This window comes from Ochotona curzoniae, unplaced genomic scaffold (assembly GCF_017591425.1).
Source record: "Ochotona curzoniae isolate NIBS_2020 unplaced genomic scaffold, NIBS_Ocur_1.0 contig_3437, whole genome shotgun sequence".
NCBI lineage: Eukaryota > Metazoa > Chordata > Mammalia > Lagomorpha > Ochotonidae > Ochotona > Ochotona curzoniae.
In genome coordinates, this window is record NW_024465862.1 from 742,991 (window position 1) to 756,403 (window position 13,413).

Genomic DNA, 13,413 nt, shown 5'->3' on the forward strand with positions numbered 1-13,413 from the left:
GCCATTTCAGTGTCACAGTAGTGAGCATTAACAAGGATCCAGGACCTCATCTTTTGGAGTCTACATAAGACAGGGAAACCAAGTTACAGGCAGGTGTGTTCTGGGGAGCACTGGCCTCTGTGGTTTTGATTCAGAGAGAGTTGATAGGCAGAGGAAAGAAACTTGCTGCTTTGTGACTATCTTGAAAGGAGTGAGCATGCCTGGTGTTGTGTTTACAAGGTGTGTATCAGCAGTTGTAATGGTGGTTTTCATGAGAGAAGGCTTGGCTTAAGAATGAATCATTGAGTATTAGCTAAGGGAAGATATGTGTGGTCACATTATGCCAAGTTCAAATTAGGTAAATTGCCTTAAGAAAATACTTGCATTGCTAAAAATTGCTGACATTTTCTATGGCGAATGAAACTTGCAAGCACATCTTTAATTTTGTAGAAATGTCGAAGTGGGGATGCTGTACCTCATTTTCAGCAGTATTCTTTCTGTTTACATCTTAAAATATAGGGCAGTATCCCTGAATATGAACGTTAAAAATAACATGTAATATGGTGTAAAGGTAGATTTAACAAGGACCATGTCCTAAATAGGATATGGGTTATGGAAACAGAGAGTAACCTAAAAGTGAAAGCAAACTCCAAGAATAATGGCACCAGAGACTCCCAAAGACTCCCTGATTTGTTGGATGCAGTTAAGCAACAACTTTTCCTCACAGCAGAGCAGAATTACTTTTCCCAGTCTGGACCCAGAATGAGAATCCTCATTGCATGTATGAGTGAATGAAATGCCCTGGGGGCATTTGAGGCTGAATCTCTCAGTATCATGGTCATTTAGGGGAGTTTTTTCAGCAACTCATTCTAGGACTTTGCAGGAAGGAGATGAGTCCTGCTGTTAGTCACTTGGCTACACATTACCTGCCTGGTTTAACTATTCCTGTATATGAGCAGGAGTTCCCTCTATATAAACTATCATCCCTGTGACCTGATTCCTCCTTGACATTACAGATATGGCACCTCTACACATGGCCATTTTAAGAAGCTGGGCATTCCTGGGCCAACACCGCTGCCTTTCCTGGGTAATATCATGGGCTACCGCAAGGTGAGTGTCATTTGAACTGCTGCCTTTTCTTCACATATTTGCATAGAATGTTGAGTTTTATGAGATGAAGTTCTCCTCAGGGGAGAAGGTTTGCATTTGCCCAGTTTCTGACTGATGTGTGAATCACAGTATCCATGAGCACACTTGGTAAGAAGCTGAGTTCAACTGAATCCAGGCCTCACGAGTAGAACAGAGGTACCGTGTTAGTTGAGCCATCTTTGCTGCAGGCTACCATATGTTTCAGTGTGAATTTAAAATGAGAAGGCAGGGACAGATATGGGGCACAGATACTCATACATGGGAGAGAGGTGTCTTAGGTACTATGCTGGAATGCCTGACCTTGTGCCATTATTATAAAATGCTGGTCCTATGTGTAGCGGTGGTATTTGTTACTCTTTCCCATATTGTGCCCTCAAACTGGAAGGTGAGTTCACATGCATTCTTTCACTGTTAGGGTCTGGGCTAGAGCCCCCCAGACATTAGGGCATGAGCTAGTCAACCTCCAGAAAACGACAAAGAGTCTCGCTGGTAATGCAAAAAGCAAACAGAGTTTCTTGTGCCAGCATGCTGGGGTCAGACTGTACTTGGGGCAAGCGGGCTAGCCAAGTGAAGGTCGGACTCAAACTAGCAAAAGGCAGGAGATTATGTAGGCCCGTTTTGTCTGAGACATACATTAAAAGTAACAATCTTAGACATGTTAATATTTTTTCACATTTTATTATTATTGCTATCATTTTACGATACAGTTTTATATTCCCCTATCCCCTCCCTAATTTCCCCCCCCCCCCCCCCCAGTTCCTTTATATCATTACTAACATATAGTTCTTCATACTCAGTCATATGTTTATCATTGCGGGCATGGACAATGGCAGAGAGTCCAGAATCCTATTGTAAAAATATAATATAAACAGTTTCACTGTAAGTCCATCTTTGTCTGGAAACAGAGATGCCAACCACACTGCATCCTCACATCTGGTTGTTAGTCTCCATTACATAACTACTGTACATTACCTTAAATGAAACTTGAAAAGTTTTAAATGAAATCATGAAAAGTCATGATACAAAATCAACAATAGAAAGAAAAATAGAAATTTACAATGCCATGAAGTTAAATGACATGTTACTAGATATGATAGTCTCCATTACACAACTACTATACCTTCCCTTAAATGAAGAGCCACAAAACAAAATCAACTTCCGGGAGAAAAAAGAAATTAACAACACCAAGAAGTTAAACAACATGCTATTAAATGTCTAATGTGTAGCTGAAGAAGTGAAAATCAAGAACCTTCTTGAAGAAAATGATGCAAATGTATGATCTATGAATCATTGAATGATTTAATCAGTAGAAAGTGTTTTGAAGAGATGAAACCAACAGAAAACAACAAAACCCATATGATATAGTTTCTGCTGATCTTTGTTGGAGTGTGTCTCCTCCTGACAATAAACAGATGGATTTTGTTTTTTAATCCAGTCTACTAATCTGTGATGTTTGATTGAGCTTAAGCAATTTACATTTAGAGTTAAATATACATAGGTGGTACTTTGGTCCTGTAATTTTAGGAATGGGTTGTTCATTGGTTTAGTCTTCTGTTGTCATTTTACTGGGATGTTCTTCCCGTTTGCCTTTGGTTTTGGTAGGTTGCTATTCCTCCTCTCTGTCAACAGAACATCTTGAAGTATCATTTGTAGAGCAGGTTTGGAAGAGGCAAATTCTTTCAGCTTTTCTTTACTCTGGAAGAATTTTATTTCATTTTCAAAGATGAAAGCTTTGCTGGGTATGTTATCCTAGGCCGACAATTTTTTTCTTTTAGAATCTGGAATATGTCACTCCATTCTCTTCTTGCCTGTAGAGTTTCCTGTGAGAGATTATCCTGTGAGTTTAATTGGCATTCCTTTATATGTCAATTGATGTTTTTCAAGTGCATATTTAAGGATCTTTTTCTTATGTTCAATTGAAGAGAGCTTGATGATCATATGTCGTGGGGAAGATCGCTTTTGATCAAGCCTGTTGGGAGTTCTGTGTCCCTCCTGGATCTTGTTTCCCAGTTCTTTCTCCAGATTAGGGAAATTTTCCTTGATCATTTCATTAAATACATTTGCAAACTCAGCTTCTCTTTCTGCATCTTCCGGGACTCCCATAACTCTTATATTTGGCCTCTTAATAGTGTCTTTCAATTCTTGAATACTTTTTTTGGCTTGATCCAGCTCTGCTTCCAGCTTTTTGTTTGCTTCCCCCTGGTGACAGGAGATATCTTCCAATTCTGAGATTTTTTCTTCTGCTTGCTTCATTCTATTTTGGAGACTCTCCACTGTACTTGTAATTTGCTCTACTGTGTTCTTAATTTCTGATATTCCAGTCTTGATTTGCTTTACTGCTTCCTTAAATTCTTTGAACTCTTGCATTAACTTCTCATTTTTGACCAGAATCTTTAAAATGAGTCTTATGGATTCTGTGTCCCCCATTTTCTCAATGTCTTCCTCAGTTAACTCTGAGGTTGGCAAAGGGTTTTGCTCTTTTGCAGGGGAGTTTTCAGTAATATTCATTGTGCTTTTGTCTCTTCTTTTGCTCTTGATCATTGTACTTCTGGTTAGCAGAGTCTTCTTCTTGGGGCAGGTTTCTAAGCTGTGTGACCCACAGGTCTACAATGTGATTTTACTTATTGCAGTTGGTACACAACTTGTTGCTTGCAGCCACTTGTGCCACAACCTCCAGCGAGTTCCAGGTCTGGCTTCTTATGTCAGATATCCACCGTGGTCTCCATAGCCCCAGCTCTTGGCTCACCACTCTCCACCTCCTGTGATACCGTGCTGAGGCTGCACTATTGTCTCTGCAACCTTTCTCCCTCTTCTGGTTAGAGTGGGTTCCAGGATTAAAGAGACACCAGGTGTACTATCTAGTTAGGTTGTTGGTGGCACTGATCTTGTTGGAACTTGTTGGATGCTAGGTCTGGGTGCCACATGGACCTGTTTTGACCTGTACGATGCCACAGTCGGTATTATCTTAGAGTTCTTGTGAGCCCAGCACATGCGCAGTTCACTGTTTTTGCAGTCCCAAAGCTATTGCCACAGTGTGCAAAATGGCGCCCGAAGTGTTACCACAACAGTTCTTGATCTGCTGGCTGACAGATCCGATGGTTACCCAGACCTGCCCTGGAAGGAACCCGTAGAATGCCACGTCGTTGCAGTTCACTGAGTCAGAAATGAGCTCACTCCCCGCTCAGAGCATGCTCAGTCCTTTCCCTTGTCCTTACTCCTTACAGAAAATGTGAACAATTCAGCTCCAGGGGGCTGACTGGCTATGAAATCCTTGCTTTCTCGCACTGCCCGCCTGAGACCTGCTGTTCTGTCTCTGCTCCTGGTCAAATCAAACGGGCCAGCAGGACAGACAATTCCCTGTCTGGGTTCACCTCCCAAGCTCCCAGTGAAAGTCCCTTCCCACCTGGTTGCTGGTGGAGTTCTGGCTGCTGGTGGAGTTTAGATCGCTGTGCTGGAATATCATTCACTGCAACACCACATTGCTGTGCCCGCTGCTTTCCTATGTCTGTCAGTCTCCAGGTACCCCTCTGCTGTTGTTCTGTCCTTTCGTATTTCTTGAAACATGTCCTCTCTGCTTCATTCTGGTTAGATGCTTCTCCGTCCGTTTAAACGTGTCCTTACCCTATTCTGCCATCTTGATTCCAGACATGTTAATTTTTATGGCCTTTAGGTGCAAGCAGCCTGCTCCCTTCCCACACTCATTATCTTCATGTCTTATCACATTGTCACACTCTTTTCTTCCTCCCCGCTTGCAGCTGGGTTAGTTGATAGATCATAAGGTTGTAGGACAGCAAGGAACATATTTATCGCTAGAGTGGATTCTTTCCAGAGTCCAGTTGCCTCCTGTCCTTGCAAGGTAGCAGTTTTTCAGCACAAAGAACCTCACACTGCCCAACAATAACATTCAAGTTTAGCATTCGGACATTTACCCGCACTCTAACATCACCAATGCACTTCCTCACTCAGGAACATACCCACGAGTGACATAAATCTTTGAGAATGAAAGAGATTAACTGGTGTCTTTAGTATCTTAAGTCTGTCAGAATTCTAGAAAGTTCATGAGATCTAGACAAGTGAATGCATTCATCCCGGGGAACCTCACAGCTCTCCCTAAGTCTCAGTTTCCTCATGCATCTGTGGAGAAAGACTTGCTGGGCTATGGGATATTTGGAGATCACAGAGGTCCAGGAAAATGTGTCATAGTGACAGGGACTACATAGTATTTGTAGACAAGGTTAAGCCACAGAGTTTCCAGAGTATTCAGGGAAAACTCAGAGTGCCTTTGCATTCTCTGCTTCAAATGTCCTCTCCCTTTTTCTCCAGGTGTCTCTGAATAGAAATTTCTGGATAATTAAGTGATACCATATTAAGCTAGTTGTAATTGTATTTGTTTAGTTTGCTTCAATTGGAGATCAAGTTTACTGTGTTGATAATAATAACACGTTTCATTTCATTTCATTTCATTTCATTTCCCTTTCAGGGTCTGAGGGATTTTGACAAAGACTGTTATAAAAAATATGGAAATATGTGGGGGTGAGTATTTGGAAATCTTCCTTCTTCTGGGGAAGTGCTCAGTGTCTTGGGGACAACCTTAGCTCAGAACCTTTGGGTGTAATGTTATGCAGGGTGAAGTTGTGGAGGCTTGTTCTACCAAGGACTGTATAAACCTCAGGTGTTGGTGTCTGCATTTGGTGTCAGTGTTGTAGGTCATCACCTTTTTCAGCTGTTGTTTTCCCAGGGTCCCCAGTCTGAACAGTCTTGCTGCTGTATCTTTTGGCTGTCTTTGTGTCCTTAATTGAGTACAATACATTTTTACAGGGCGTTCTAATGTGATAGCATATCTTCTGTGTGTTGCTTCCTGTCAGTTAAAAATCTAAATTCTTTTACCTAAAAGTTATATTTAATATTTGCATTTAAAAGAAGAATTATAGATGGGTCTGTCAGGGTGGTATAGAGAGCTATTCTTCCACGTGTTAGTGCTGGCACTCCATACAGACACCTGTTTGTGTCTAGCAGCTCCACTTGTGATCCAGCACTGTGCTAACTGCTTGGCAAAGTAGTGGAGCATGACTCAAGAACTTGGGACCCTGCCTGCAGACATGCGAAACTTGGAAGAAGCTCCTGGCCCTATGTTTGCTTCAGCTCAATTCTGACCATTGTGGCCATTGGGGAAGTGAACTAGAAGACGGAAAACTTTCCTTTTCTTTCATTCCTTCTCTCTGTGTAATGTATCACTTAAATAGATGAATGAGTAAATAGAATTCCTGAGAAAAGAAAGAAGATCTCCCATGGTTGTGAGAGGCAGCAACCACCTGTGTGATCACCTTCTGCAATTCAGGGTCTTCTCTGGCATAATACATAATCTGGGGTTGGATTTTCAAACTGAACTCAGCCAACACAGTGTAGGATGTGCTGACTGACTACTATGGTCGCTACTAGGGAAATGCTCACTGCCTTATTTGACTTCATGTTGTAAATTTTCTGTTTTTCTTCCTGTTCTTGATTTAGCTTTATGGCTTTTCATTTAAGGGTATGTATAGTAGCTGTGTAAGAGAGACTATCATGTCCAGACATGAAGATACAATGCAGCATGTATTGTACTTGCAGATTACAGATGGACTCCCCATGAAACCGTTACATGTATCTTAACACTAGGATGCTGGACTTTCTGCTATTGGTTACACCTATAATGTCAGGCTACTTAACTAGCAGAATGATGGACTTATGACTGTTTATTAAGCACTATACTGCTGTAATCCTATAGGGAAATCCTATTAGGGGAAGGGGAGGGTATGTAAGGAGAGAAGGGAAATCTCATCAGGTATGAAACTGCTTCATACAATCATAAAATAAAGAAAATTTGAAAAATCATGAAATACCTGAGATTATGAGATTGTGGGAAATTTGTATGATGAACAGACTATCCATGATTTGCAGCTTTACCTCAGATTTATCTTATCTTTTACTTGGTTTAATTTGGAATTCTCTTATCTTGTAAGTTCTTTGAACCTAGATCTACAAAATGTTCTAACATTCTTTCAAAAATATTTATTTATTATATTTTCAAAATCATGACAGAGAGAATCAGGATGCAATATCACATCAGGCAGATATTTCCCCTGGACCAGGTGGAGTTCCTTTCATGCATGCAGGGGTGGTTCAATATTTGTAAATCAATAAATGTGATACATCACATCTACAAATTAAAAAATAAAGAGCAAATGATACTCTGAATAGATGCAGAGAAGGCATTTGATAAAATCCAATGCCATGGGCCCAGCGTTATGGCCTAGTTGCTAAATCCTTGCCTTGAATGCACTGGGATCCCTTATGGATGCCAGTTCTAGTCCTAGCAACTCCACTTCCCTTGCTTGCTTCTTGCTTGTGGCCTGGGATAGTAGTCCAGGATGGCCCAGAGCCTTGGGACCCTGTGTTCGCGTTGGAGACCTGGTGGAGATTCCTGGCTCCTGGCTAAGGACTGGCACAGTTCCTGCCATTGTGATCATTTGGTGGGTAAATCATTGGATGAAAGATCTTCTTCACTGTCTTTCTTTTTTCTGTATATCTGACTTTGCAATAAAAATAAATAAATCTTTTTTTTTAATTGTTGTTTACATTGTATTATGTGGTACAGTTTTATAGGCGCTGGGGATTTCCCCCTACCCCTCCCATACCCCTCCCCCCATGGTGAATTCCTCCACCTTGCTGCATAACCATAGTTCAAGTTCAGTTGAGATTCGTTCCTTGCAAGCATATACCTAGCATAAAGTTCAGCGTCTTATTGTCCAGATAAGTTCAGTGGCCTCTTGGGGAGACCTTCTCTGGTCTGAAGGTCGAACTAACAGAGTAAAGATCCGGTCATATAAAATCCCCAACAAAACCTCAGTATCAATATACAACATTATGGAATTAATTGACATAGTATTGGGTAAACAATATGTTAAAGATAATGCAAGTTCCATTCTTCGAAACATCTGGGTTGAGACAGTATCAATGACAGGTTAAAAAAAAATAATAAACAACCAAACAAAAAATTACAGGTTAAATCAAAGCAAACATGTGGTATCTAACCTTTTGGGATTCGCTCATTTCCCTTAGCATTATAGTTTCCAGTTGTGCCCATTTAGCCACAAAGAACTGCATTTTGTTTTTTTTTAATAGCTGAGTAGTATTCCGTGGAGTAGATGAAGCAAAGCTTTCTTATCCAATCTTCTGCTGATGGGCATTTCGGTTGCTTCCATGTTTTTGCAATTACTGATTGTGCTGCAATGAACATAGGGATGCATGTTGGTTTGTCGTAAAACAGGTGTTTTGGATATATTCCTAGGAGTGCTATTGCTGGGTCATATGGTATGCAGATTTTGAGTTGTTTGAGTGTTCTCCACAACGACGCTTGCTGGCGAGGATGCGGGGAAAAGGGAACCCTACTCCACTGCTGGTGGAGCTGCAAATTGGTACAGCCTTTATGAAAATAAATAAATCTTAAAAAAAATTAAACAGGTAGTCATGGTGGAAACTGTAAGCAAGATAGGCATAGAAGAAACACTATGTAACACAATCAAAGGAATTTATAAACAAACACAAGGGAACATAATAGCCTGAAAAATAAAAATCAAGTTGGAGCAATCACAATTCCAGACCTCAAGACCTACTATAGGGGTCCAGGCCTTGGGGTTGGGGGCGGCTTGCAACTCCCTACAGTGTGGCAGTTGTGTGGGGTGCCCTTGCCAGGCCGGATCCAAGGCTGGGGGCTCAGGACAAAGCTACTGCCAAAAGGCACTGACCGAGTCCTTGGCTTTGGGCGGCCAGTGCACCAAATGGTGCCAGATTCTGCCTGCTGTCTGCGAACTCTGGGGATTTGTGGATATGAAATTTCTGGTTAGGGACAACCATGAATAAGGCCAGTTTTAGTGCAGGTGAGGGTTGAATTCTGGGTGATTCCCAGTAGCAATGTCATGAAAGTTTACAGCAAGCGTGGGGACTGAGACCTGATGGTTTGGAGGGGAGTGTCTGTAAGGTCTATTTGGGCCAGATTGATTCACTGACCAAATTAGGAATCCTGGGATGGGCTGTTTGCATAGAGCATCACTGACTGCCACACACCAGTCCACATCGAAGCTATGGATTGGGGCTTGTCTGGCAGGGCTAGGCACCATTACTTGACTGGGTCGTGGAATAGTGGGCTGATCACATTTGTCAGGGTCAAGACTCTAACCAGCACACCAGAGAACTTTGTCGGTGGGTAAAGTCTGTTGGGGAAGTCTGGGCCAATCCCTGTGGAAATACAAGATCTGCTGGTTAGCTTGCGAGCTGGGGTGGTGAAGGGCTGAGCTAGTAGTAACCATGGCACCTGCCATCACTCATGGGTAAAGGAACCGATGGCAATCTTGGTAGGTCAAGGCAGAACCACCCGAAGGTGCACCCTAAAATAGGATGTGGGGTGGGCTGAGCTGCAACTGGAAGGGGGTGGACTGGGAAGGGTGAATCAAACCTCAACTCATAAAAAAGAAAAGAAATCAGGATGGAGCACATATCATTCTGATCTAAGTGCTTACACGGACTGGTCTTCATGAGGCAGGAATACTACAGCACAGTATCGAAGGGAAAGGCTGAGACAGGTGAGGGGCTAAGCCAACTGGGTCAGAGCACCCCCTGACATGCACGCAACTTGGGCTGGAAATAGACTGTGGGGGAGCTGTGAGAGTACACCGCTGCTGGGTTGGGATTTCCACGAGAGGGTGAGGGGTCTGGAGTGGTGGCTGCGTTCTGGTCTGGCTGCAATCCCCCTTGTCACAAATGTGGACTGGGGCTGGGCACACCAAGCTGGACTAGATGCTAGCACCATCTGGTGCTCTGGAGAACCTGGGTAGATGTAGGACAGACTAGGCTGGGTCTCTGCCCCTACTGAGCCATGTGTGAGCTGTGTCTGGGTATGGACAAGGCTTGGTTGGGGTGAAAGAGCTAACACCAAGAAGTGGAATGGATTGAAGTCCAGCAATAAGGGCTGGCCCATGGAACTACCAGTACGAGCAAGACCTGGCATAGGGAGAGATTCCGAAGGAGGAGATTTGGAAACTCCTCTGTTGTAACACAGCCCCTACAGGTGGGCACAAGAACCACTATATGGAACAACACAGTCCAGCCAGAGGAAGATGCCCACCATCATGCATCTGGCATAGGTGGGGTGCAGACCAGCTTGAATTCATTCACATCAATCAGAGGATGGGATCTTGCTGTGTGTTGTACAAAAGGTGTATAAGAAACATAAGTTCAGGATCAAAGTGTGGTTCCTGGGCTTGGCTGTGGCAGCTGCATCAGGCTTGTCGTGTTTAATCATTTCTGTTTTCCCATAAAAGATTGTTTGAGGGTCCGCAGCCTGTGCTGGTCTTCACTGATCCAGACATGATGAAAACAGTGCTGGTGAAAGAATGTTACTCCAGCTTCACAAACCGGCGGGTAGGTATTGGCTTGTGTTTCAAGTTTAAGCATTAATTGTTAAGCTTCTTAAGTGTTAGATATTCACAAAATGATCAGGGATGTTTCATGAGTGCCTCATTTTGTTATTCTGGGTGACACTGTTGTGCAACTACAAAATTAGTGTATTTCTTTCTCTCTCTTTCTCTCTCACTGTAGATTACCACAATGCACAGATGTGTAGATTTGTATAACTAGTAGCACAAATGAGATCAGAACTCTTCCATCAGAAAAAAATCCTTGTTACTCTTTTGTTGGAGATACAACACTTATCTTATTCCTTATTTTTAAGATTCCTTATAAGATTTTTTACTTTTTATTTAGAAGATGCCAATTTCTTAATTTGCCTAATGTCCATTTTATTTTTTTCAAAGTTGAAGAAAATATCTATTTAAAGTACAAAAAATTTGAGTTGTTTTTGATACGATTTAGTTGGCATTGGGGGTCTCCCTTTTTACTCCATCCTGACAAGTTCCCTCCCTTCTCCTACTTTCTTCTCTCCAGTCTCACAATGTGTGTTGTTTGTGAATTTTCCCAAGTCCACCATGTTGCCACTGGAATGTGTCCCAACCACGTAGGAGACATGTCCCTTTTATCACTGTTGTTGGTACTGCCCATAAATAACAAAGATCTAGTTCTCATTGTACCTTCATTAGGGGCCTGGGATACAAGGATGAACTCACAACAAAATGACTGACAGTCTCCTACATGTCTGTTGTTTATTTTGCTTTTGATATCAAGTCTGAAAATTCTTTGCCTAGCACTTCTGTGTTTTAAAGTTTTATGGCTACACATTATGCATATAATCTATTTTGACTTAGTATTTATGTCAGGTGTGAGGTTTAGACTACTGTTAATTTTTGACTATGTGCAACCCAATTGTTTCAACATTCCTTCACTCACTTCATTGAACTGATTTATTGCCTGTGAAAATCAGGAGTGATTGTGTGGGTCTAGGTTTCATCATCTGTTCTGTGGAACTGATGACTCTGTCTATTCCTCCAATAATGCCATAGTGTCTCGGTAATGGCAGCTCTATACTAAGCCTTAACATGTAGAGTGAATTCTGCCACTTCATTTTTCAGGACTGGCTTAGCTGTTCTTGGTCTCTTGTCTTTCCATACAAAGTTAGGATAGTTCATTTTTGTCTACAACAAACCGCAGGTGGACTGTGTCCTTATAGTAGTGAGTCTGTCTGTCTATGATGATAGCATGCCTCTCCACTGTGTTAGGTTTCTTTGATTCCTTTCATTAACATATTGCTATCATTATACATATCTCCATCTCTATCTCCAACTCTATTTTTTTTTAAATAATAATTGTTTTTATTTTGTCAATCTTTACATAGTTAATTTGGGCAAAAAGGGTCAAGGGCTACAGGAAAGTGGGTAAGACTATTATTTCCATATTGTTTCCTTCATATATCTGAGGTAGAGGGGGATATTGAGGGATAAGCCCCACCCGGTTTCCCACCCACCCCAAGTCCCGCATGTGGGGCATGCTCCGAGATGCTCGTTGAAGTGGTTTCAATAGTTCACCAGTTTTGAAATTGCTGCCAATCTTGCCTCTCCAAACACGATGAGGTTGTTGAAAAATCCATTAATTGACATTGTCCACCAGAGCGTCTCTATTTGCCCAGTATTTTGTTGCTGAGGTGGTTGATTAACTTGTTCCATCTTCTGTCCTTTCATGGTTTGGGTTCTGAGTCTGGCATTTCAATTGGGGAGATCACCAAAGAAACTTCGTCTGAGGTGTTCTCAGGCCAGATATTTGTATGCACCAGCAAGCACAGGGCCCAGCACAGTCCATCACCCGGTCAGCTGGTAGTTGCAATTGCTGGGTTGGTTCTGTTTTCAGCCCCGCCTTCTACTGGAAGCAATGGGGTCCAGCCTGGTTCTGCACAGCACATACTCGGTCTTCACCTAAACCAGTGGGAGCTGCATCCTGACGAGAGCAGCCCACAATAACTCCCACCAGGCCTACCCCCTACCCTGGCTTGCCAATATGTGTGGCAGACCAGTGCAATCTGTCCCACATCTCCCCTAGCTCTCGTACATGGCAAATGGCATTGAAGCTTGGATCCATCTAACCAGCTCAACAGTCAAGCCTTCATGGGTGTGGTTGAGTGCCTCTCTGTCTAGCTACCCCAGCCCCCATCCTAGTTCTCATGCCCTTCCGTGGGAGTGGTAACCCAATAGGGGGGAACCCACTGTTTCCTTCCCTTCTCACTCCCGGATTGTGCACTTTCCAGGTGGTTCTGCAGTTTAACTTGACAGGATTAGCCCCCAGTGCCAGTTCTGCCAGCTGATGCTACGGCTATGCCCAAACAGCCCTCTCCCATTCTAATTGTAGGTTGTACCCATAGGAACAATCCACCCATCCTGGCTTTTCCCTGATCTAGTCCACACAGGTGTTGTAGCCCTGCTTAGTCTGGTCTGCCCCCATCCCAGTTCATGCTCTCCAGTGGGAGTAGCTGTCCAGCAGGGGAACCTCCCCTTATTCCCCCGCTGGCTCTGTCCCCTCCCTTCCTGTTTCTCACGTGTGCTGGATGGGCACTGCAGTCACATCCGGCACAGTCAACCTCATCCTGGCATTCTGTAGTGTGGACTGGTTTTTATCGCAACCAAACCTGGCTCAACCCTTACTCTGTTCTGGTGATCGGATTTGCCAGTGATGACGTTAACTGATTAGCCTGGTCAGCCCCCAATCCATGCCTAATGTATGCCAGTGGGAAACTTCTTGTGGCCTGCTCTGGGCTGTTTCCATTCATGCTTCTTGCGCTTACCCGTGGGGTCTGTGTCCTGCCAGAGG

At 43.0% G+C, this 13,413-nt stretch overlaps 1 protein-coding gene across 2 annotated transcripts in view; it reads left to right on the plus strand.

The window, feature by feature from the left end:
• The first annotated feature begins 1,059 nt into the window (after positions 1-1,059).
• The window catches only part of LOC121156614 (cytochrome P450 3A6-like), a 44,916-nt gene continuing 32,562 nt past the window's right edge, over positions 1,060-13,413 (plus strand). The window contains exons 1-4 of one of the 2 annotated variants that reach the window (XM_040980407.1): positions 1,060-1,089; positions 2,627-2,637; positions 5,617-5,661; positions 10,485-10,584. In XM_040980407.1, coding sequence (XP_040836341.1) covers positions 1,075-1,089; positions 2,627-2,637; positions 5,617-5,661; positions 10,485-10,584 — 171 coding nt within the window. In that variant the 5' untranslated portion in view covers positions 1,060-1,074. Of the gene's footprint in view, positions 1,090-2,626; positions 2,638-5,608; positions 5,662-10,484; positions 10,585-13,413 lie in introns of both variants that reach the window. The other variant, XM_040980406.1, reaches the window with a different exon arrangement.